The 21,383-nt window shown below is 35.9% G+C and overlaps 1 protein-coding gene across 1 annotated transcript in view; it reads right to left on the bottom strand.

The window, feature by feature from the left end:
• Positions 1 to 21,383, bottom strand: part of RP1 (RP1 axonemal microtubule associated) — a 194,824-nt gene that overhangs the window by 156,686 nt on the left and 16,755 nt on the right. The window contains exons 3-15 of the mRNA XM_088130611.1: positions 19,547 to 19,710; positions 18,701 to 18,787; positions 17,470 to 17,602; positions 16,002 to 16,153; positions 14,864 to 14,942; positions 12,415 to 12,490; positions 10,173 to 10,249; positions 9,406 to 9,437; positions 8,810 to 8,939; positions 6,798 to 6,901; positions 5,560 to 5,733; positions 4,674 to 4,886; positions 1,198 to 1,375 (exon numbers count right to left, since the gene is read on the bottom strand). Of these exons, the coding sequence (XP_087986737.1) occupies positions 1,198 to 1,375; positions 4,674 to 4,886; positions 5,560 to 5,733; positions 6,798 to 6,901; positions 8,810 to 8,939; positions 9,406 to 9,437; positions 10,173 to 10,249; positions 12,415 to 12,490; positions 14,864 to 14,942; positions 16,002 to 16,153; positions 17,470 to 17,602; positions 18,701 to 18,787; positions 19,547 to 19,710 (1,599 nt within the window). The remainder of the gene's footprint in view (positions 1 to 1,197; positions 1,376 to 4,673; positions 4,887 to 5,559; positions 5,734 to 6,797; positions 6,902 to 8,809; positions 8,940 to 9,405; positions 9,438 to 10,172; positions 10,250 to 12,414; positions 12,491 to 14,863; positions 14,943 to 16,001; positions 16,154 to 17,469; positions 17,603 to 18,700; positions 18,788 to 19,546; positions 19,711 to 21,383) is intronic.

Below are 21,383 nucleotides of genomic sequence, written 5' to 3'. Positions count from 1 at the left end.
TGAGGACATGACAGAAAAAAAATGTTATTGGAGCATGTTGGTGCTTCCATTAGAGGCATGTGAGGAAGATCCCATTGACTAGCCCACAGTTACCCAAGGCTGACGATGGAAATGAATATAAATCTTCCCAGGCCTAGTCCTAATTTATATTAGATAACAGTATTAGACAAAAATCAAGAGGAAAACAACATCTAGTCTAGGAATATTGAATTTCTCTCTCTGTAAAACAGAGGTTTTATATCTGATGCTAATAAGATATTTAGACTGGAAAATATGGAATGTAAGAGATAAAGCAGCATCTTAGACATGGATCTTAATTTCCAAACCTCCTGATGTAATCGATAACCATGCCATATCTTTTCTGTAGTGATAACTATCCAGTTATTCAACTGTCAATCCAAATGGGAAGTCACACATTTCAGGGGCCACATTTTATTAGTTGCTTTATTTGTTTATTAAGAATGGCTTCTGAGGCCTGCAGAGGACATAATATCTGCACTCCACTTGTCTGGAATGAGCAGGGCCAACATTTTCCACAGTTGGGTTTTATTTTTTTTAAGTTTTGGAATGTGGGTGAAGATTGTAAGGATCAAAACAGCTCTGAAATAATTTAAAGCATCGATTTTGCATCTAGCTGTGCTCCCCCCAAAAAACAAAAGCGTGTGCTGCCCAAAATATCATATGGCTGCAAAAATAGGGAAATAACATGAAGTTAATTTGTGGAGTTTAGAATAAAGTTGTTCCACATCTTCCTTGCCACATGTCACAGACTACAAAAAGCTGGTTATAATAAGATTACAATCATACTTAATAGCTATTGCACATTTCTGGCAGAATCTTCTAGAGAAGAAGAAATAGGATTTGACAAGATATTTTGCTTGATATCTGATATAGAAAACACCAGTCCTGTAATTTAGTAATCATAACCCAGCTGAACAAGTTTTATCAATCCGGCAGAGAGAAACATTTATTAGGTTGAATGGGTTATATGGATTGTATGTATTTTAAAAAGTAGCAGCATATACATAAGTCATGTAATAGGTATTGCAATGTGATAGAGTACATTGTTGATAAATTAGGTATTCATGTATAACATTACCTTAAATGTACTTTTACTAATAGTTTTTGTGCCTTAAAAAAGAAATTGTAAACCATGTATTTTTAAAGCAAATAATAATCATTTTAACTTGTACATACATTTGACAACTCGTGGGTAAAACAAAACGTTGCTTTCTCCAGTATCAACAACTGGTTTGGTCTCACCATTAGGCAGAAGGCCAACATATATCCCTCTGTTTCGTGCCGATTCAAGACTTACAGACCCAGTTTCTAAATTTTTTTGCACTTTGAAATGACAGTCCACATTTCCTATGCCCTGAAAAAAGCAGCAAAACAAAATGAATAGGACTAGAACAATTATTTGCAGATATAATTTTTACGCCACACCATCTCAGCTGTTGGCTTTTTTCTGGTCTCAGAAGCTAAGCAGGATTGGACCTAATTAGGACTTGGATGGGACATTTCTAAATACTGGGAATTTTTAACAAAAATCCCAACAAAGATAATGGTAATCGACTTTTCTTGCGAAGAAAACTATATGAACATGTCCACAAGGTTTCCAGGAGTCAGGTTTGACTTACAGGAGACTTTATGCTTCAACCCAACAATATGCAGAATCTCTTCCACCACCAGCTGCTACTGGCCCAATGCCACTTGCCTAAACAAACTGGACAAGGCCAGAGACAACTTTTTGCTAAATTGGGTTTGTTCTGCTAGTTCAATGAACTTCCCAACAAAATCCACCAGCTGCTATTATGCAGCACATTTTCTGTGACAAGAGGTCACTTAACTTGTTTGTGTTTGGTGGATTTTTTTGTTTTTGTTTTTAATCAAAATGGTCAAATGCTCTTTCTTTCAACCACATTCACCCATTCCCACACCAAAAGTAGCATATGACTTTTTCATTATTTATGCTCAATAGGGTGGCCAAGTACCAAATGGTCAGATTATACTCTATTTGCAAGGCTACCAGAGCAGAATCCTCTCTTTAAGGATATCCATCTTCTGAAATGCTATCTTGTCAAAGTAAAGGTTACAATGAATACATCTCAAGAATTGATATCATGGAGTTCCAAGTTGTCCATCAACATATAGAAGCAGACTGAATTCTCATTTTCCCCAATACTGGGATGCATTATATTTCTGCTTTAATTTATGGAACCATAGAATTGGAAAGGACCATTTAGATAATTCATCCTTCATTCACTGAAATAATCCAAATTAAAGTATGTCTGACTGAGGGCTGCCCATCCACTACTTGAACACATTCAGTGATGGTAACTAGTTTCATTCTTACTTCCCCCCCCCCCCTTTTTTTTTGTTCCTTCGAGACAGTCTTGACTCCTGGCAACAGCCTGGACAAGTTAATGCAATTTTCCTGGCAACATCTTCGGAAGTCGTTTATCACTGCCTTTTTCCTAGGGCTGAGAGAGAGGGACTGGCCCAAGGTCACCCAGCTGGCTTAGTGCCTAAGGCAGAACTAGAACTCAATCTCTCCCTGTTTCTAGGCCTTGGACCCCTACACCAAATTGGCTGTCATAGTACTTATGACATGTACAAATAATAGGGCTTATTTCAAAACGAGCATTCAGACATAAATCAGCATTGCATACTAAAATGCTATCCAAGGGTATTATTTATTTTTTCCTTTTTCTTTTTTAAGAGTTGCATATATGATCTCTTTAATGGAAAAAGGTGGGGAAGCAATGTGCCTAGTAGCCTTAGGGAAGGGCAGCTTCCAAGCATAATGTTGAAGAATCGGTGGAGGAGATACCCTGGAGATACTGCAAGCCAACTGGTGAAGTCTTCAGGGGAAGAAGGCCACATAAGGGAAAACAAATGAATTAGGAAAGCAGCCAATACAGATAACTTGCGATATGAAGTCTTGGGGAAAGTTGAGCCCTTCTGTCAGGATTGGCAGGAGCTTGCTGGGCAGCAATATCTGCAGGGGATGTCAAAAAAAGAAAGATGGCAACCTTTGTGATCGAAACCCTGCTCCTTTCATACCTGTGTTAACAGGTACAAAGGGAGTGGGGTTTTTATTGTGATCACATGACCGCTAGCTCACGTCTTTTGACTTCCAATAGAGATGCTGATGTGCTGGGAATAGTAGCGACAGTGGATTGTGCTGGCAGTACACTTTTTGCTGTGATGATGGAAGTAATTTACTTATATATCAAATTTTCTCAAACTATGGACCATATTGCATGAATTAAAGGGATCTTGATTCATATGGGAATTTAGGAAGCATTTATCTCTACCCCTTCCTTCCTTCCTTCCATAGGAACTGTGATAATATTCAGTTGCCTAATTTAACAACCATTTGCTGGTACAATAAAAAGTATATGACCTTTTCATTAGTCATCTATATGGTTTCTTTAAAATGTTTGTGTTTCATTGATGCGTTAAAGCCTTTATTTAGAAAGGTATTGTATGTACTGTATATTCAGACATACAATTCCCAGATAAAAGAATGGATTAGACCAGAGCTAAGACCATCCCATTCCCTCTGTTCTCTCAGTGGAAGGAAAAATCTCAATCATTACAATAAATCTCCTGTACATATTATGGGAAAGAAAGGGAACTGTCCTGTAAAAAGTGTAAACAAATGGACATTAAAAAATTCAATCATTGGTGGTAAGATATTTTACATATACAAAAAATACAAAAAACATATTCAGTACTAATAAAATCTGCTTTTCCAACAGCTTCATATTGAACCATACAGCATGCTTCCCTAGTCAAGTGCTTTTCAATGTATCTGACTATAGCTCACGTAATTCCCAGTATAATTGAGAACAACAGGCTGGTGTAAAATGAATCCCACCAGATTCTATCATGGATGACTGATCAGGTTTAACTGAGGAAGAGACAATGCATGGTAAAATCTAAGTGATCTGTCTTCACATTTAATGTGTTTAAACACCAGAAAAGAGAGAATGGACTTGAGATACATTTCCTGTAGAATATGATGTAGAAAGTAGGAAGTCTCCAATTGGGTTTCCAGAATAATTCATTGAATGATTAGATGACTTGCAGCTATTATTCTACTTTTGTTCTTTAAAAAGCTATTATTAGATGACTGACAGCTCTGCCATCTTATTAATAGTATAATATTATAATCTATTGGTACTAACATTACTACAAAACTACTGACACTAATTAGATACAATGTTTTGGCTGTCTTCTAATTAACAAGAGAGTTTTAGTGAACCTAAGACCAGATGTGAAATTATTATACAGAAACCCAGTGTTAACTAAGTGGAGGAAACTCCACACAGTAGACGTTATAAAATGATACAGTATATAGGCTGTAGTGTGTGTATCTGAAATGATTTATATTATTCCTGTAAAATCTCCTTCAAGTCAAGCTTAATTCCTGATGACTATCCATGGAAGAAACATCCATGGAGTTTTCTTTTTCTGTCTTGATGGTCTAGCCTTCAGTCCTGGTTATTTCCTATCCAGGCACTAGCAAGCTTGCTCCCGTAGTTTTTGAGCCCAGATAAGGTAGCCGCCTGCTTTGATCTATTTGATAAGTACCAGATTTAAAACGGGTTTCTTTATTCAATAAATCCATTTATGCATTTGCCGAGAAAATGCAAACTTCTTACCATTCCATTACACTGTCCATCCTTGATTCTCAGATACCTTCTTGGGTATTTTGCACTTTCAAACATGCAAACCCCAGAGCTGATTTTGTGAACTTTCCAGTGAGAGTCATCCACCTGATTTCCTGCTCCGTTGCAGCTCCCATCAGATCTCAGGCAAAGAAACTGGCAGTAGCTTGTTGTGAGCAAAATTATGGCACTGTTGTGGAATACACCCTAGAAATCAGCAAACAGAACCAGCTGCAAATAATATTGCACTCAGATTTCCCATTCTTCATCTTTTTACCTCCCGTTTAATCCCCTTTCCCCAAGCTAGTATTTTCCACATGTCTTCCAGCTAGTATGGCCTTAAGGAGTAGATAGCAAAGTGGTTTATAGCTTGTGGTTTGTTCAACAAGCCATGATTTAAAGCAACTATGACTAAGCAGTCTGTTATATCATACTTGGTAGCATTTGGTGTAATAATTTAAACTAATTTGGTGCAAGAGTACAAGAAACTAAGCAAATTTTGTACATTACTGATAAAGTGGTTTCTCAAAATTATTGCAGTCTTCAGCTCCATCTAGTGGGTAGAGTTTATCTTGTGAAAGCTGTTCATTTACTAGGAAGTCCCTGGGTTAAGAATGCCCAATTTACAGATGACCCATAGTTAAGAATGGAGTCTATTGTAGCAAAATGCAAGTTAAATACACAATGATTTGAGTTAAATAGACAATGTTTGAGTTCATTACACAATACTACTTATACAGTATTATACAATAATATTATCCTGGCTTACATACAAATTTCACTTAAGGACAGACCTTGGGAATGGAACTTCTTAAACTGGGGACTACCTGTAATTGCACGGGCCTGTGTATCACATTCCATTTTTTCCCTTATCTCTTACCTTTACATGGACAACAAACTCCTTGGTTAGCCCTGCATAGCCTGTTTTATCATCAGCTACCATGCCTTGGAAATTGAAAGAAATAATTTGCCCTGGATTCTGGGAAGATTCCAGAATGGTGCAACGATTTGGCTGAACATGAACTTGCAGCTCACAGTGGCTATCACCATAGGTCTAATTAAGAGCAAAATGGGATTAGTCAACATTAACAGACATGCTGAAAATGGATACAATTTTAGATCATAGCATTACAATTTTGCATAAGCCTGCCCCTCTGCATTGCCAGCAGCACAAACCTATCCTCCCCTATAGGAATACAGATTTCTTTCTGTTGCATTTAAGAAGATGAAACACATTATAAAACCCAAACCAGGAAATAGGATTAGTGGATTAGTCCTTCAGCATTACTGGCATAACTGCAATTTTATGGGTGACGCTTTTGACTAAAAAGAATACTATTAGCTGAATTATAACTTGATACTAGCATTGATATTACAATAATTCAGCATGAAGTGCATAGATGTGGGATGTCAATAAAACCTTTCAGATCTTCCTCCAACAATGGTACAATGCCATTTAGGGCTCAACTCCCACTGCTGCTATGTCTTCTCTTTCAGTATCATCATCACATATTGATCAGTTCCTGATTGTTCCATTTTTTATCATATCAACCAAATGTGTCATAAGATTGTGGCAAATCTGTGAAAACATTTCTGTGCAGCTACAATAGGGGTTCTGGTGGTCGTTTCCTCCCCGCCCAAAAAAGAAGACAGTTGATCAGTAAATGCAATGATAGCAAAACCAAAGAATGTCATAATCCAGCTTTAGCAGTCTAAAAGTTGTTTCCTTTTTCTCTTAATTATTTGTATCCAGAAATATCGTTAAAATGATGCTTCATCATATAATAGAAAGCAATGACATAACAATGACATACCCTTTTTTAAAACCTATGGAAATGAGCTCTAAATTTTAATTTGGAAGATAAGAATAAAATATGTGCTGGATCAGACAAAAAGTTGATACTTGGGAAAGTCACTTGAAAGATTTTGGCAGACTTTGTCTCCTTTTATTCCATCATAAGACAAACTTCGTTGTATTTCAAAGATTTAACAAAACCGATTTAGAAAATGTGGGAAGGAACGTCAATATCTGATTTTGAATTCTGTCATGTTTCTGATCAACTTTCTTCAGCACAAACATAATGGAATAAAAGATAAGAGGCATGGTGAAAATTTTACCATTCCTATGACTGAGGCATGAGCAAGTGCAAGTGCAAGACGTGGCATTGGATGACTCCTAAGAACACAAAGGTTTTCTTTCTTGACCGCTACTTCAAAAAGACCTGATGAGTTCAGAACAACAGCAACAACAAAACCTAATTAGACGATTCATAGTAATTTAATACTGAATTCCTTTAATCCCCCAAAATTGCATGAAGTTTATCTCTGTGAAAATGTGTGGTATTTCTTTTCCCTTCCTGTTGATATAAAAGATAAGGCCACTAAGGTCTATGAATTTGAGACTCTTATTTTAAGGTTGTGAACCCTTGGAACTTTTATCCTTTACAATAGTTCTGTTCTCATTCCAGTCCTGCAGCAGTCATGGGGATTATCCATGGGAATATGGGAAGAGCGGATACACTAACCATCCTTTCCATAGCATGTTTACCTCTGTGGAGAAATCAACTTGAATCTCATCTCTGTTAGAAAATGTATAATTTTCATACATTCACAGAGGCCGTGGATAGCTAGATGGGATGATTTTTGTTTTACTGGAATGGCCTTGTGGATTTAATTACTCTGTTCACATCACAGAGGATTAATGAACCTATTGCAACCTTTACTTTAGAGAAAAATATTTTAAAATGTGTCACCTCACCATTTTTTATCAGTTTTAGTGATGCAATCTCAGGGTGCACTGGGGCTTACAGATTGGAGGCTGGGAGCAGTTTGTGGACTATGGATTGCCCACTCTAGATACAGATGAAAGTAATGATATGGAACTATTCATTCAAATCTCAATAAAGCTCCATTTACCAGAAAGAATCATCAAGATTCTTTGCTTTGCTGTTATGTCCATTTTTAGCCAATCTAATTTCTCACATTTTTAAGTAGCTGGTCCAAAGAAAGTTGCACTATAGCTTTCCAGTATTTTGCAATAGGTCTGACAGCTCATAGAATGATTTTTAAAAAAAATTAGTCTGCAACTTTATAATTTGGGGAAATAGCAGGAGGAATAATTGTATCAAAAATCATTTAATTTTTTTTCTCTATTTCCTCCAAAACAGTAGACCAAATTAAATATTTAAACAACAGTGCCCCAGAGATACCAATATGTACCAATTTGACTACAACTCTTTCAATCTAATCTAGAAATATTAAGCTGGAAGCAGATCACTTTTATGGTCACTTCTTGACAATTTAACAGAACAGATTTGAAGGGAATGTTATATCATAAAGAGTTCCAAGTTGATTCCTTGAGTACAAATCCTGGTTCCTTTCCCATAATTTTAAAGATTTTTAAGAGAGCTTGGGGAATTTGATAGGAGAGTTTTGAATAATATTACTTTTTCTTTGTTTTTTGAAGGAATTTCTTTGAATTCTTTGAAGGAGTTATATACCATTCTTCATAAAACATTAATTAATTTAATTGATAACATCTGGTATGTTTAAAAAGAAATGACTGAACTTGAAATTGAGGCCAGTAATTCTGCAAAATACATCTAACCAAGATAGGTTTCCAATAAATAAACCCATTCTTCCTTCTATAAACTTCTATAAAGTTTGCTGCTTTTCCATATATACTTAACTTACTTTAAAAAAAAAAAAAATAGTCAGCACCCAATGGTGAAAGACCTCTTTTCAGCCTTTTCATCAATTTTGGAATTGGTTTGTTGGTTTTAACTCTATTTCAGGGGTGATAGAAATATCAGGATGCCAGATCTAGGCTGCAAAAAAGTCCAGGTAACAGTGATAAATATTAGGGCTCTGCAGTATTTTGGATTTAAACTCCAAAAAGTGCTTCAGAGCTCAAGAGGACTGTGAATAGACCACCTGTCTATAACACCTTAAGGTAGCTGCATCTTTTCCTGGTTTCTGTATCCCATGCAATACACCAAAGCATACACTGATGAGTTATAGTGTACCTTGGAGTCATAAAATCTAATAAGATACTGCCCTTCCTTAAGATTATTTCCATACTGTGTATCCCTAAAGAATTCTCATTGTGTCACAAGATAGACAAAATTTACCATATTGGTCTTTCTTGTCACCAAGGGCATCCACCATTCCATCTTGCCTGAGACGTATAAAACCATGGGTCAGCTTGTTGTAAAACTGAAGTATGTTGCCTTTCTGAAATTTCCATTTCTCAGTTGCCCACTAGAGGCATTGTAAAACAAAGAAAGACAAGTCATCACCCCGTAAAAGACAATATATGAACCTTCCTTACATTAAGTTTGTGCATTTCCAGATGCCAGTGGCTTCATTACCAAAATCCTAATAAGACTTTTCACAGCAGCCTGAAAATTTCTTACCACTGCTATCCTCACAATAATCATATTCTTCACAAGAACTTCAGAAAGGAGTCTAAAGAGTGCCTTCCAGACAGTGCCTCACCTCCCATCCAGATCATGACTTCACTGCATGTTTTTATCAAAGCAATTTTAGAAATGGTCAAAAGCACAGTGAAATGGCCAGCGGGTGGCATGATGTTCTGATCTTCTCAGGGAGGAGATAGCCATTCAATTTAAAAAGCACATATAAAGGGTGGAGGAGAGGGGAGAAGAGAGATTACTGTAGCTTTCAAATAAGTTTCATTTATTTTCAGCTTTAAAAATAATTTTACCATGTCTTTTCTCTTGATTTCTAGTTCTTGTTCTATAGAAAAGCAAATATTGATATGAGTCAAATATAAGAAAGAATAAATCATCCCATTAGAATCAAAATTGCCTGCCAATGCACTTAAGTCCAATAAAATTCTAATGAAATTCATAAATCGTACAGAGTAGAAATGGGCCTCCATGAACAGGGACTAACTCCATGATGGGCACGATGACCACAGAAGCCATCAGTATTTATGAAGAAATAATGTTTATACTGTATCTACTAGTTTCAATGATGGCCAAGAGCAGAGGGCTCCGCAACAGAGAACAGCCTTAACTCTATTTGATTCAAAGCTCTCATTTTCCCCAAAGACTCAAGTCCCAGGCCCTTAAGTTACTTTTCCCTCATTGAAACATGAGGGAGGATTCAAAACATCAAAATCACCCAAAGCCGCTATTGGTTACAACTGTCCCTTCCACAGCTCCATGGCCTTGGTGAACTGGGTTTTGCTACTTAAGTTCTGCCTTCACTCAATCTAGGTTCGCAAGGCTAGGCAGATTTATTTAAAAGTAAACATCCCTGTGAAGTAAACATGTTTAAGATTATTTAGCTTTTGGGCTCTATGCTAATCCTTCTGTCTCAAAGAAACATCCAGTGATATTATTCTTATCATACGGTATGCCAGACTTTAGGAAAGCCAGAGCCTAATGTCTTCTAGACCCCACAGAAAATAAACTGCTGTGACTTTTTCGGAGAATGCCCTTCCCCAAGACTTTGATTTATACTTACTCCTTGCAATGGTGTCATTATCAATGACATAAAGTTCTCTGACAATTTTGCCATCATCTTCTCCTTGATCTAGCCACCTTTTGGGAATAAATATATGATGTAATAAGAATATATCTTGGCATGCTACCATTTATACCAAAATATTAATATTTCTTGAGTTAAAAACTTTGTATGCATGAAATCAGGGATACACTTCAGGCCAATTCTTGATTATACAGAAAAGCATGGCTGCCTGATTCAATAAAGATTGTGCCAGGGATGATGACAATTACAGATTGAAAATCCATTAAACTGATGCACACAATAGTATGAAGAACTAAAGACACACAGGTATACATACAGAGGTACAAACGATTCATTTTCTATATGCAAAAGGTTTAGTCTACATTTTAAGACTGTACAGAAACTTTCTTGCAGTCATTGATGTTTTCAGTGAGGGAAAGGGGAGAGGATTGTCTGTATTTTAGAAAAGCACCCGAAGAAATAGATTGGGACAGAAAATAAAGATCTTCAGGTTAAACAAAATGAATGTATAATTTATATGAACAGATCATTCCTACATTGACACATTCCTACATTTCAAGAGCTTATTTCCTTTAACCTTTTTTACTGAATATGAGACGACAGTATAAGCTGCTCAATTATATGCCATTAATGCCTTAGTATAAGCCTTAGTAAGAAAATGTTTACTTATTTTCATACTTACTAAGGCTTATATGCACTCTAATGCATATATACTGACATAAAAATAAAGCTCAGCCACAAATCTATGTGTCTGAAATGCATGATCTAAAATTAGATAAAGTACCTTAAATGGAATATAATTTGGGAACATTCTTCCTTGAATAGTCACAATATAATTCATTTGTTTTAAAGCAATCAGTAACAAAGATTATTTTACAAGATAGCATACATACTGACAAGTGTTTGCCACTATGTGAATGTGAAGCATGAAACGGGGTAAGCATAATTAAAACATAGAATTTCAAACACACAACAGGTTTTCTGTATGTGCATATGAAAACCATTAGAAGTAAATTAGTCTTGATTTTGTTACTTCAAAACAAATCAGAAGTGGTTCTGATTGTAGGCAGAATATAGAGCTTGAAGCTGTATATCATTAGGGCTAGGTATATATTTATCTCAGATATCAAAGGCAGTTTACCTCTCTGTACCAGTTGCTGGAGAACATGAGTTCATGTTCTCAGTTTGTGGCTTCCCCTTAGGGCTACTCTATCTGGGCTGTACAATTCCACATGGCCACTAGATGCCAGCAAAGAGACAAATCTAAGTATGGCTGTCATCTAGTAATCATCAGGATGTTTGTAGTCCAGCTGTGGTAAGGCTACAGGCCTTACAGGTAACTGAATCCTGAAGCAGAGGTTTGGGGGCTTGACACAAAAGTGCTCTTATGTTCAGATCTCAATGAAGTCAAGAAATTATTTCTGTTAGCAGAATTATCTTTCTAACAAAGAACAACCAACCAGGCAAGGTTTTTTTCAGAGCCTATATGATGACATAGGGGTGGTGTTGTCCTGCCAGGAGAGGGCAATGTGGTACATCAAAACTCGGATGTTACTTAGAAGCTTGCTGCACAATGGAGTATTTATGTAATATATGTACCATGTGCAGTTTTACCATCTGCAATACCTGTTTTCATATCTCTGTGATTGCACATCTGTACTTTATATATCTTATACGTTGATATTTTGTTTATATATTCACAATTTTGGTTTCAAATTCTGAAATACATGAACCTAAGCAAGAGATATTCTATTGTAGCTGAAGTTTAAGACACTCAAAAAGTGAAAAATACCTGAAATTTGCTCAGTAGTGTTTTAGGGAAGAGCTGAAAATGAGAATGCTACACGGAACTTAATCAGAGCTGAGGGTTTGTTTGTTTTTTCATTAGCAATCAGCCGTTTGAAAATTCAGCTTGACCATTACTACAGGGTTGAGGGAAAGCTGAGGGACAAGTAAAAATAGTTTTTAAGGAGTCTGAAGCTGAAGGTGCTTTGTTCCTTAGTTCCTTGCCTGCTCCTCATCTTTCCCAAAGATCAAAGAGTGGGAAAAGTCAGCTCCTGAGCATCTTGTCTTGGAAAGCTCCCTCAGCCAGAAGGACCTTCAATTGTCAACTACCTACTGCTTTGCCTGTCTCTTGTCTTTCCCTTAGTAGACCCAATCAGATGAAAAGTCTACATTGTGAACTGGTTGCTATAGACTTTAAAAATATGGCACAAACCTGTGACATATGAAGATATAATCTGAATCACTGATAGGATCCTGGACTACAATCTTCTCCAGAAACCAACCATTTCCTAGGTGAAAATATAAATATCCATTCTTAATAATGAAATGAAGTCAAGTATGTATTAATATCACTACAATTTCATGGGATAGCCCTGTCCTGACTCATTCTCAAGTGAGAATCTACATCCACATATATCTAACCAAAAATATATTACTATAACTTCAAATATATTACTTTTTCCTGAATTATTTATTTATTTATTCCACAAATTTATTTAGCCGCCCATCTCACCACAGGCGACTCTGGGCTGCGTAGAAGAAAGCTAAAAACAGTCAGTAAATACATTAAAAATATACAAAGCAAAATAAAATAGAGAATAAAAGGATGTTAAAAATAAGGGAGCCACCTCACTAATTACCGCGTCCTCTGGGGTCCCCAGGCCTGCTGGCATATATGAGTCTTAAGGGACCTCCAGAAGCTCAACAATGATGAGGCCAACCTCACCTCAGGGGGGAGAAAAGTCCACAGTGCAGGAACTACAGCAAAAAATGCCTGCCACTTGGGGCCTGCCAAACATAGCTCCTTAGGTGACGGAACCTGTAACATACCCTCTCTGCCGGCGCTGGTAGGATGGCCAGATGAAATTGGAGAGAGGCCAGATAGCCTGGCCCCTTTACATCCTCATTTGCTATTGCAGAATAGTTGGATATAAGAAGCAGGCAAAAACCTCAATTGATGTGAAAAGAGGCAGCACAGCCCAGGTGTGGAGGGAGTGGGAAGAAAATATTTCAAAGAGATTCCACCTTAAATGGTTTGGTATCACCCTGCCTAGGAATATACTTTTACAGATTTTAAGATTCTTTTTTTACCTATCTAGCACTGAAGATGCCTTTCTGAAATCCGTGTGGTTTTTGCTTGTTGTATTTATCAGCTACATGTGGCTTGATAAGTTGAAAAAGCAGCACAAACACATGAACTGTTTCTTTTGTACTGCATTTAAATAACGTATACATTGCTACAAAGTTCAGTTGCTTGCTTATTTGTTTATTTATCGCATTTATTATCTGTCTTTCAAGACTCTTCTCTCCCCAGGGCAATTTGCAATATAAAGCACACACCTCTTTAGAACAATAAATGGAATTCGATCCTTACAAATGTAGACATTGTTTAGGGACAGTTCCTGAGTCCTGTATGCCAAGGAGAGATATGCCTTGTCATTGTGATTGGTTTGTTAGCTAAATCAGGATAGCCTGACAGTACAGGTAGTCCCCAGGTTAAAAATGCCTGGTTTACAGATGACCTATGGTTAAGAACGGAGCCTATTGTAGCAAAATTCAAGTTAAATACACAATGATTCGAGTTAAATACACAATGGTTTGAGTTCATTACACAATGCTACTTATACAGGATTATACAATAATACTGTTCCGGCTTACATACAAATTCAATTTACGGACAGACCTTGGGAATGGAACTCGTTCTTAAACTGGGGACTACCTGTAGTGATCTATGCCTTAGTATCTTCACCCTACTAAAGCCTGCTCTTGAAGATAGTCCAGATGCTCCAAATGGTGCAGAATATTAAAGCTCATTTACTAGTTATGAAAGGTCAGAGCAACTTCATGCCTATTTTTTGTGATCTTGAGGGAGGTCCAGAAGCAAATAGGTGTTGTTGGGTAATGGTACATGTTAACTTACATGGTCCTAGAATGCTTGGGGCCTAAGACTATCTCTAATGTCTCTCCAGGAGCATATCAGTCCAGTTTTTAAGATCTTGTGATGCTACTGAAAAGAATGCTCAAGTAGTTGGTTATGTGAGCCACACTACCTGTTGCAACACTCTTGCTATGGATTTTTCTGAAGGAATATACTGCTTTCTTAAGACTGCAGTTTTACCAACTCCCTAAGATGCAATTTTACCCTTCCTTTTGGTTCATGCTTATAGTATTGAACTCACAGTATTTTGCTGACTGCAATTGTATACTTGCATTTTAATCTACTTTTGGAAACCAGTTTATTATTCTAATATAAGTATGATACATAAATTAAATAAATAATAACTAGTTCTTAAAAATCAATTTTAAGGAAGCTTAAGAATGGGGTAGTTTGAGCAAGCCAAATCCAAAACTGAAATTAATTACAAATAAAGTAACAATACAATTATTGAAAAGGCTTTCTATACAGAGTCTGGGAAAAATCATTTACAAAATGTGCATGTAATCATGTGTAAAAGTTCAGCAAATGTATTATATTTTACACTTACCAGAAGCAGTGCTGGGGAGGGATGTCTAGATCTCCCACACATAATTTGCTTTCCATAAATGGGGTGCTGCCTTTTCTTCAAAAATGTTTAACTACTCCTAAACTCCCAATAGTTCTATGAACAGACCATATCATTTTTTCTGTCACTGAAGTGTATAAATATTTTAAAATTTCTGACCTGAACCAAGTCCATTGTGTCCTATAACAATTTTACATAAACGTCCAAGGTGCACAGCTTTAAGTGAGAATGTATCAGTCTGCAATCAAGCAAATAATATATATTTAATTTTAAGAGTGCATTATAGCTTGAGGTCCAGATTAAATACTTTTTGTGTTTGTGTACTCTCTTTTATTCTCTTTCAAGTATTCCCCATACAGTATGTAAATGTGAAACAGAAACTCTAAACAAGTTTTGATTTGAAAAGAGCAATGGCAAAAATACATGTTATTGATTGCGTAGCTATTAAACACACCTGAGTTTTAAAAAAATGAATAAATTTTACTTCAATTAATTGAATTAAACTGTGATTAATAATTTTTAAAGTCACACACACACACACACAGCCCCTAAGATTTCCTTTAAAATTAGTGTCTGCAAGGTTATATTGCCTCAGGCTAATAAAGTGAATATAGCATAGCCACAAAATTGCTACATGAAAGCTAAATTAATTTAGCAATCCCTAGAAGTACTTACTTTTCATGCTAAAAATTTAGGATGCAATTTCCTCTCCCCCTCCCAATAACTGGTCTGTACATTTTCTGTAAGTTTTATATGTAAATAGATATTTAGCACTTTTATGCTAGAAAATACCAAAGAGAGTCATATGTCCTTGACTGAAAGAGGAGGAAGAGGATATATCATATTTATTCAATGTTCCTTCCTAATGTATATATGAGTATGAGCGGAACACAAATTCTATGAAGTTGTTTTTGATAAAATTTGTTTGGGATGCAGATCTACACAAATCAATAGTAATTGCTGAACTGTGAAAAGAATTATATTGTTTATATGAAGTCATTTTATTTATTTATTTTGCACCTTTATAACACCATTCAGCTGAAGCAATGTGACACTGGGCAGTGTACTACAATGACAAAAAATAACCCTACATTCTTTAAAAAAATACCCCAATATATAAAACGGTGAACCAAATGGGATAATTAAATAACTAAAATGGGACTCCACTCAACTGGACCTAAATGTCCAGGGAAAAAGCCAAAAGTGACATTTCAGGTGAAAAAAATACTTTCATGTATGGTAGACCTATTCGGTATTTTATTGCATGGGAAGAGTGCATTTGCTTTAATTCACTCACTTGTCCTTTTGCGTGTTTTTGAGGTTTTGTTGACCTACACAGCTGTCGGCACCCCGTGTCACCTTTTTCTCCAAAGATTGCTGTGTAGATATCAGCTTCTGTCCCAGCATTCCATAGATCACCAGTTACTACATGCACCTTGTACATTGCCACTGACAATAAAGAAATACAGCAATTTACAAACATTATCCTTTGTATACAATGATCTTATACTGCTGACTCCACGTGTATCAACATCTTATTTATTTATTTGATGTATAGCCACCCATCTCAAGTACATGACTCTGGGTGGCTCACAATTAAAGACAATTAAAATATTTAAAATAAAACAAGAAATAAAACTCGCAGTGGCCAGAGAATCATAAAAAGCCCTCAATATAGTCATGAAATGGGCTCCATCCCACACCTGGGGCCTCAGGCTCAGGTACAGAACCAGGCCTTCAAAGCCTTATGAAAGGCCAGCAGAGTGGGGGCCAACCTAATCTCAATGGGATGATGTTCTAGAGGGCAGCTGCCATGGCAGGAAAGGCTGTTCTTTGGGGCCCCATCAGCCAACACTCCTTGGCTGATGGAACCTGCAAATGCCTGTCCTGCTGCATCAGGCAGGACAGACAGAAACAAATCACATGTTTGTCACTGAGGTTGAAACCTGACAAAATGAATCATCTGGAGCTATGTATCAAACTAGCCCACCATTCTTCTCCCTCAGTGGCCAACCCAACTGCTAATCATGTTTAAATACTGTTAAGAGTCTTTCCCACCATAAATATACTTAATACCCTTAAAAGTAATCAATTGGCAGCCATCTCTATATCTTGTGGAAGGAAATTTCTGTGGACTGTGTAAATAATGCTTATTTTGTTTGTCCAGATTATTCTACCATTCAGCTTCAATGGATCACTCCGATTTTTTGTAACTGTTTCTCATATAGGTGTTATTCTAGTTCTTTTGTCCTTTTGGCTGTTCTTGCTCCTTGTATTCCATTGATACAATGATGATCTTTCCTTTTCGAGGTGCAATGATTATGAAGCATACAGAATTCCAAATGTGACTTGTATAAAAGATTTATCAGTTTTATTTTTTGTTCCTTTCCTAATACTTCTCAACCTGGAATAAATAGTTTTTATGTGCATGAACCATATATACTGACTGTTCTAGATGGTGCTGCATGCTTCTTGAAAGCTTGAAGATGGTCTGTGCATATGATGGTCTCAATGGCTAGAAACTGATTGATATGCCTGCTGTGGTAATTCATGGAATTTATGTTTCAAAGTTTGGCAATATCTTGATTGTAGCGCATTGCATTATATCCTTTGAAGATTAACTCTGAAACTTTAGTTACTGCAGAATTTATATTTAATGATTATGTAACATAGCTCTGATTTCCTATTAAACCATTCTTATACATAAATAGATATTTTGAAATTATTCAATGACCAGAAAGATCTTCTCATTCTGAGTTTCTTACCTGGAAGAAGGGGCTGGCCCTGGTGCAAAACAGGAAGTTCCTGACTGATTTCACTTTCATCTTGAGTTTGCATCAGCCACTTTTCAACAGAGAAATCATACTTTTCCCCTGTTACAAGATTTTGCAATTGAAGCTGAAAGACAGGGAATTGAACCTAGATTATTTTAGCATCTTTTCAGAAATCAAGTGGGGCTTTTTGCTGTTAGAACCAATTGCTGAACTTATGCTAAAAAAAAAAAAAAAAGACTATGAGAGTCACTTTTCACACTCACTTTATAGGCATGGGATTTTTTTTACACACTAAACCTAATTCAAAGGTTTGTTATTGTTGTAGTAGATAGGCATGTTTACATATGTCCCTGCTGTTTTCACTAGTGTCTTAAAAAAAAAAAAAAAGGTTAGACAAAGACACTGTCATTTCCCAAAGCCAAATAATTTCATGTTAACATTATGCTTCTTTGGAAAAGACCTGTTAAACTGCATATTTGAAGAGGGAATCAACTGGAGGTTGCTCTTGCTATAAGTTGGCAGTCTATTTATGAGACTATTAATTGAATCAGTTTACACATCATGCTAAGCCACAATGTGTTTTGCTTGGTATAAGCTTAGTGTAATATCAGAATTCAGTCACTGTAATTTTATAAACCATGGTTTATCACTTCTCATTCTATGTGAGCCAGGCCACTAGGACCTGTTCAGTGAACTATTGCTAGAATAAATATCAGTTTAATGTAATTTTGCAAGGTGTATGGACTCAGTTGCAGTGGTAATGGGAACACCTTTGGATGACCTGGAAGACCAAGTTGGGGACAGAGCCTCATGGAGGAGAACTATTTGTGTGGTTGCTAAGAGTCAACACTCACTTGATGGCACATAATCAAACGATGAATAATGCAATGTCATACCTCATCCAATGTTACTGACATTATTTACTGTCTTTCATTACTTTGCCATATATTTTCAAGTAGAGGCTAACATTGATTTCATATAGTTGACCATTCCCTTAGAATTTCATTATTCCAATCACAAGATCAGACACAGCAACATACTATATCCTAGCACTGTGGCCATATAGCACATAGTATGTTCATGATTGATATTTTGGATGATATTTTCACTTTGCTAAGATCTTCAGATGTAACAAAGGGCTTATATGCAGCTCATTTGTCATTGGAGTGGTATATAGGCATGCATAAATAAATAAATTAAATAAGGTATTCATTTATGTCACCTCTTTGCAGTGCCAGGCAGGGTTTTCTCCAGAATTATTATGTCCTATCCGTATTTTGTATAGATCTCCCAAGTCCTCTGTGTGAATCTGTTCACATAATATAACAAACGAAATAGTAGATCATATAGCTTTTTGAAAACAAATATGCTACTGTAACTTCTTTTGATATATAAGAATTTATAATACATATCTAATCAAAACACAAAATTCCAGAGGAAAAACCTGTACCACTTTCAAAGGAAACTATGAAATTACTTTGAATTTTCTTTCACAACATGTTGCCCTCAAAATGATTTGGACCTCAATCATCATAAGCTGACTGAATACAATACACTCAAACAGAAACTCTAAGAGCATAATCAAGGGACGAACAGAGTCTCCCTAGAATAACATTTGACAGTTTATTAATATAAATTTACAAAGATTTCTTTTGGTAACAGGCAGAGTGGATAACGGGCTGTGACAGGTGAGAATTAACTCTCACACAAGCAAGCAAAATCAGTTGTTTGAATGAGTCCTATCAATTTTGTTAATTCATTCTTCTGAAGGAAATCCCAAGCTAAGGATCAAGGAAGAAAAACAGTAACAGGAATTGCATTCATAGTAGCTGTCATGTTGAGAGTTGTGTCACAAACTCAAGCTGCTACATAGTGATTGCAATTAATATAATTTGCTACATACGATTTCCTGAATTGGCCCCAAAATTGTATCAGGTGAAAACAGAAAATGACACCATTTTTTTATGATATTGTTTCTCACACATAGACACGTATCACTAATATTAAATCAATGAGATGTTTTAATAATGTGGTACTATTCTAAATTCTTGTTATAATAAATACTTACAATGAAAGTATCTGTGCTTCCTCTTTCAAACACTTTTTTCTCTTCCCCATATAGGAAGACAGCTCTTGAATTACCTTGTTCTCCATATAATGTAATATAAACTTGCGAGCTGGTTCCTGAAGATGGCTGGTCACTGGTAAAAATTACTACTTTCCATTTCCCAGCTACAGAAACATAGAAAGATATTTAAAACTATGTTGCCACTTGGAAAACCTCCATTCTTGTAAGATCAGCTGTTCCCTAAATCAGTTGTAAAAGTCTTGGGCTTCAAATTACTTATTTTCAGTTAAGGTTTTATTACACATCTAGGCACTTCTTGGTTTATAGCAACTTGTTTATTACTGGCTGTTTTATTCAATTATGTTTATTGAAGATTGCTTTTATTTTATTTGGTATACTGCTCTGAGCTCTTTGGGGAGCAAAAGCTGTATAAAAACAAATAATTATAACAATATTTCATAAAAATGAAGTTAATATACAGTATGTAAAAGAAATGTATATAAAAATTTCAGTTCTGGATTTTGCTGTTTCCACATCCAAATTATATTAACAACAATAGCAATAATAACATTAATCCCCTAATACAGTGTGTAAATTAACTTTAAATAACAACACTTACACCAATGAAATCATTCATAAAATTAAGAGCAGTATCATTTTAAAAAAACATACAAATCCAATATCTCTTCCAATAACCAGGAAATGAGAAGAAACAATGTAAAGTATGTCTCTAAAGCATATATAACAAGATAAATCCCAAACATGTATCCATCCCTGCTGAAAATGAGCCCCAAACAATCCTTAGAAGTTGATATAGTGAACGTATATTTCAAGGTCTATAAACTCAGAATGGGGTGAAGGTCCAAGTTTACTTTCTTCCTACTCAGCATTCAGGTATATAGTATCAGTAAGGCATTATCTAAATATATGCTTAAGTGTAAACAAAGTTTGCAAGATCTTTTCTCCCTTCTCTTCCTTCTCCTCCTTTTTTCCCCTTTTGGACAAAGAATCTGACCAATTACACAAGAGCTTTCCTTATACAAATCTCTTTGACAACAAACCTGACTGGAATTTGAAGCAGCCATATTCCGTTTTGGCCCACTTTCTAAAATATTCTTATATACTTGTTAATTATTCATGAAAGGAAAAGGAGTACGTGACAGGCAGCTATTTATATTGGTTCATTCTGTCCCAATACATGTTCCCTCAATAATGAGTTATGTTACTGTGGGTAGCACCAATAAATCTGTACAGAATTGTTTTTATTAAAGGATTTTCTTCACTTGTTAAAATGCACTATTGTGCTCATTTGTTAATCTAATATAGCAATATTGAAGAAATAAAAAGAAGGAAAGTAGCTTCAAAAATTGCAGACTACAAGATAAAAGATAAGGGAATGTTTAGTTCCTCCCAGGGAACCCAAGTAGTATGTAGTTGTCTTGGTTCTCTGAAGGTACAAAAAAAAATCTAATCCCTGGGAGATTTAACTGGTACCTCTTAGTTCCCTGTCTCAATAGATATACTTATAATCTTGAAAAATATAAATTATATGTGCAGCTGACATATACATTTTATTAAGGAATTCTAAACTGTTGCTATCCTAATAAATAAGCATAATTGCTCTGCTTATTTTTTAATTTCAAACATACCACTCTGAAAAACCAACTTCCCCTATTTGTTCTCATAACTGTACTTGGCAATATGGTACAGAAAGAGGGCTAAGATCTAGGTTTGAAAAATGGGAGATGCCCTGCAAAAGTTTGGAGATCTACTGGATGGCAGCAAAAGGATGCAGAAAACTAAATATTAGAGAGCTTCTGGATTTTTGCAGCCCAGA

The sequence above is a fragment of the Python bivittatus genome, unplaced genomic scaffold, assembly GCF_059951505.1.
Source record: "Python bivittatus isolate LINGU-HERP-01145 unplaced genomic scaffold, Pbiv_v1 ctg000840_np1212, whole genome shotgun sequence".
NCBI classification, from domain to species: Eukaryota; Metazoa; Chordata; class Lepidosauria; order Squamata; family Pythonidae; genus Python; species Python bivittatus.
This window is presented reverse-complemented; position numbering and strand designations above follow the sequence as displayed.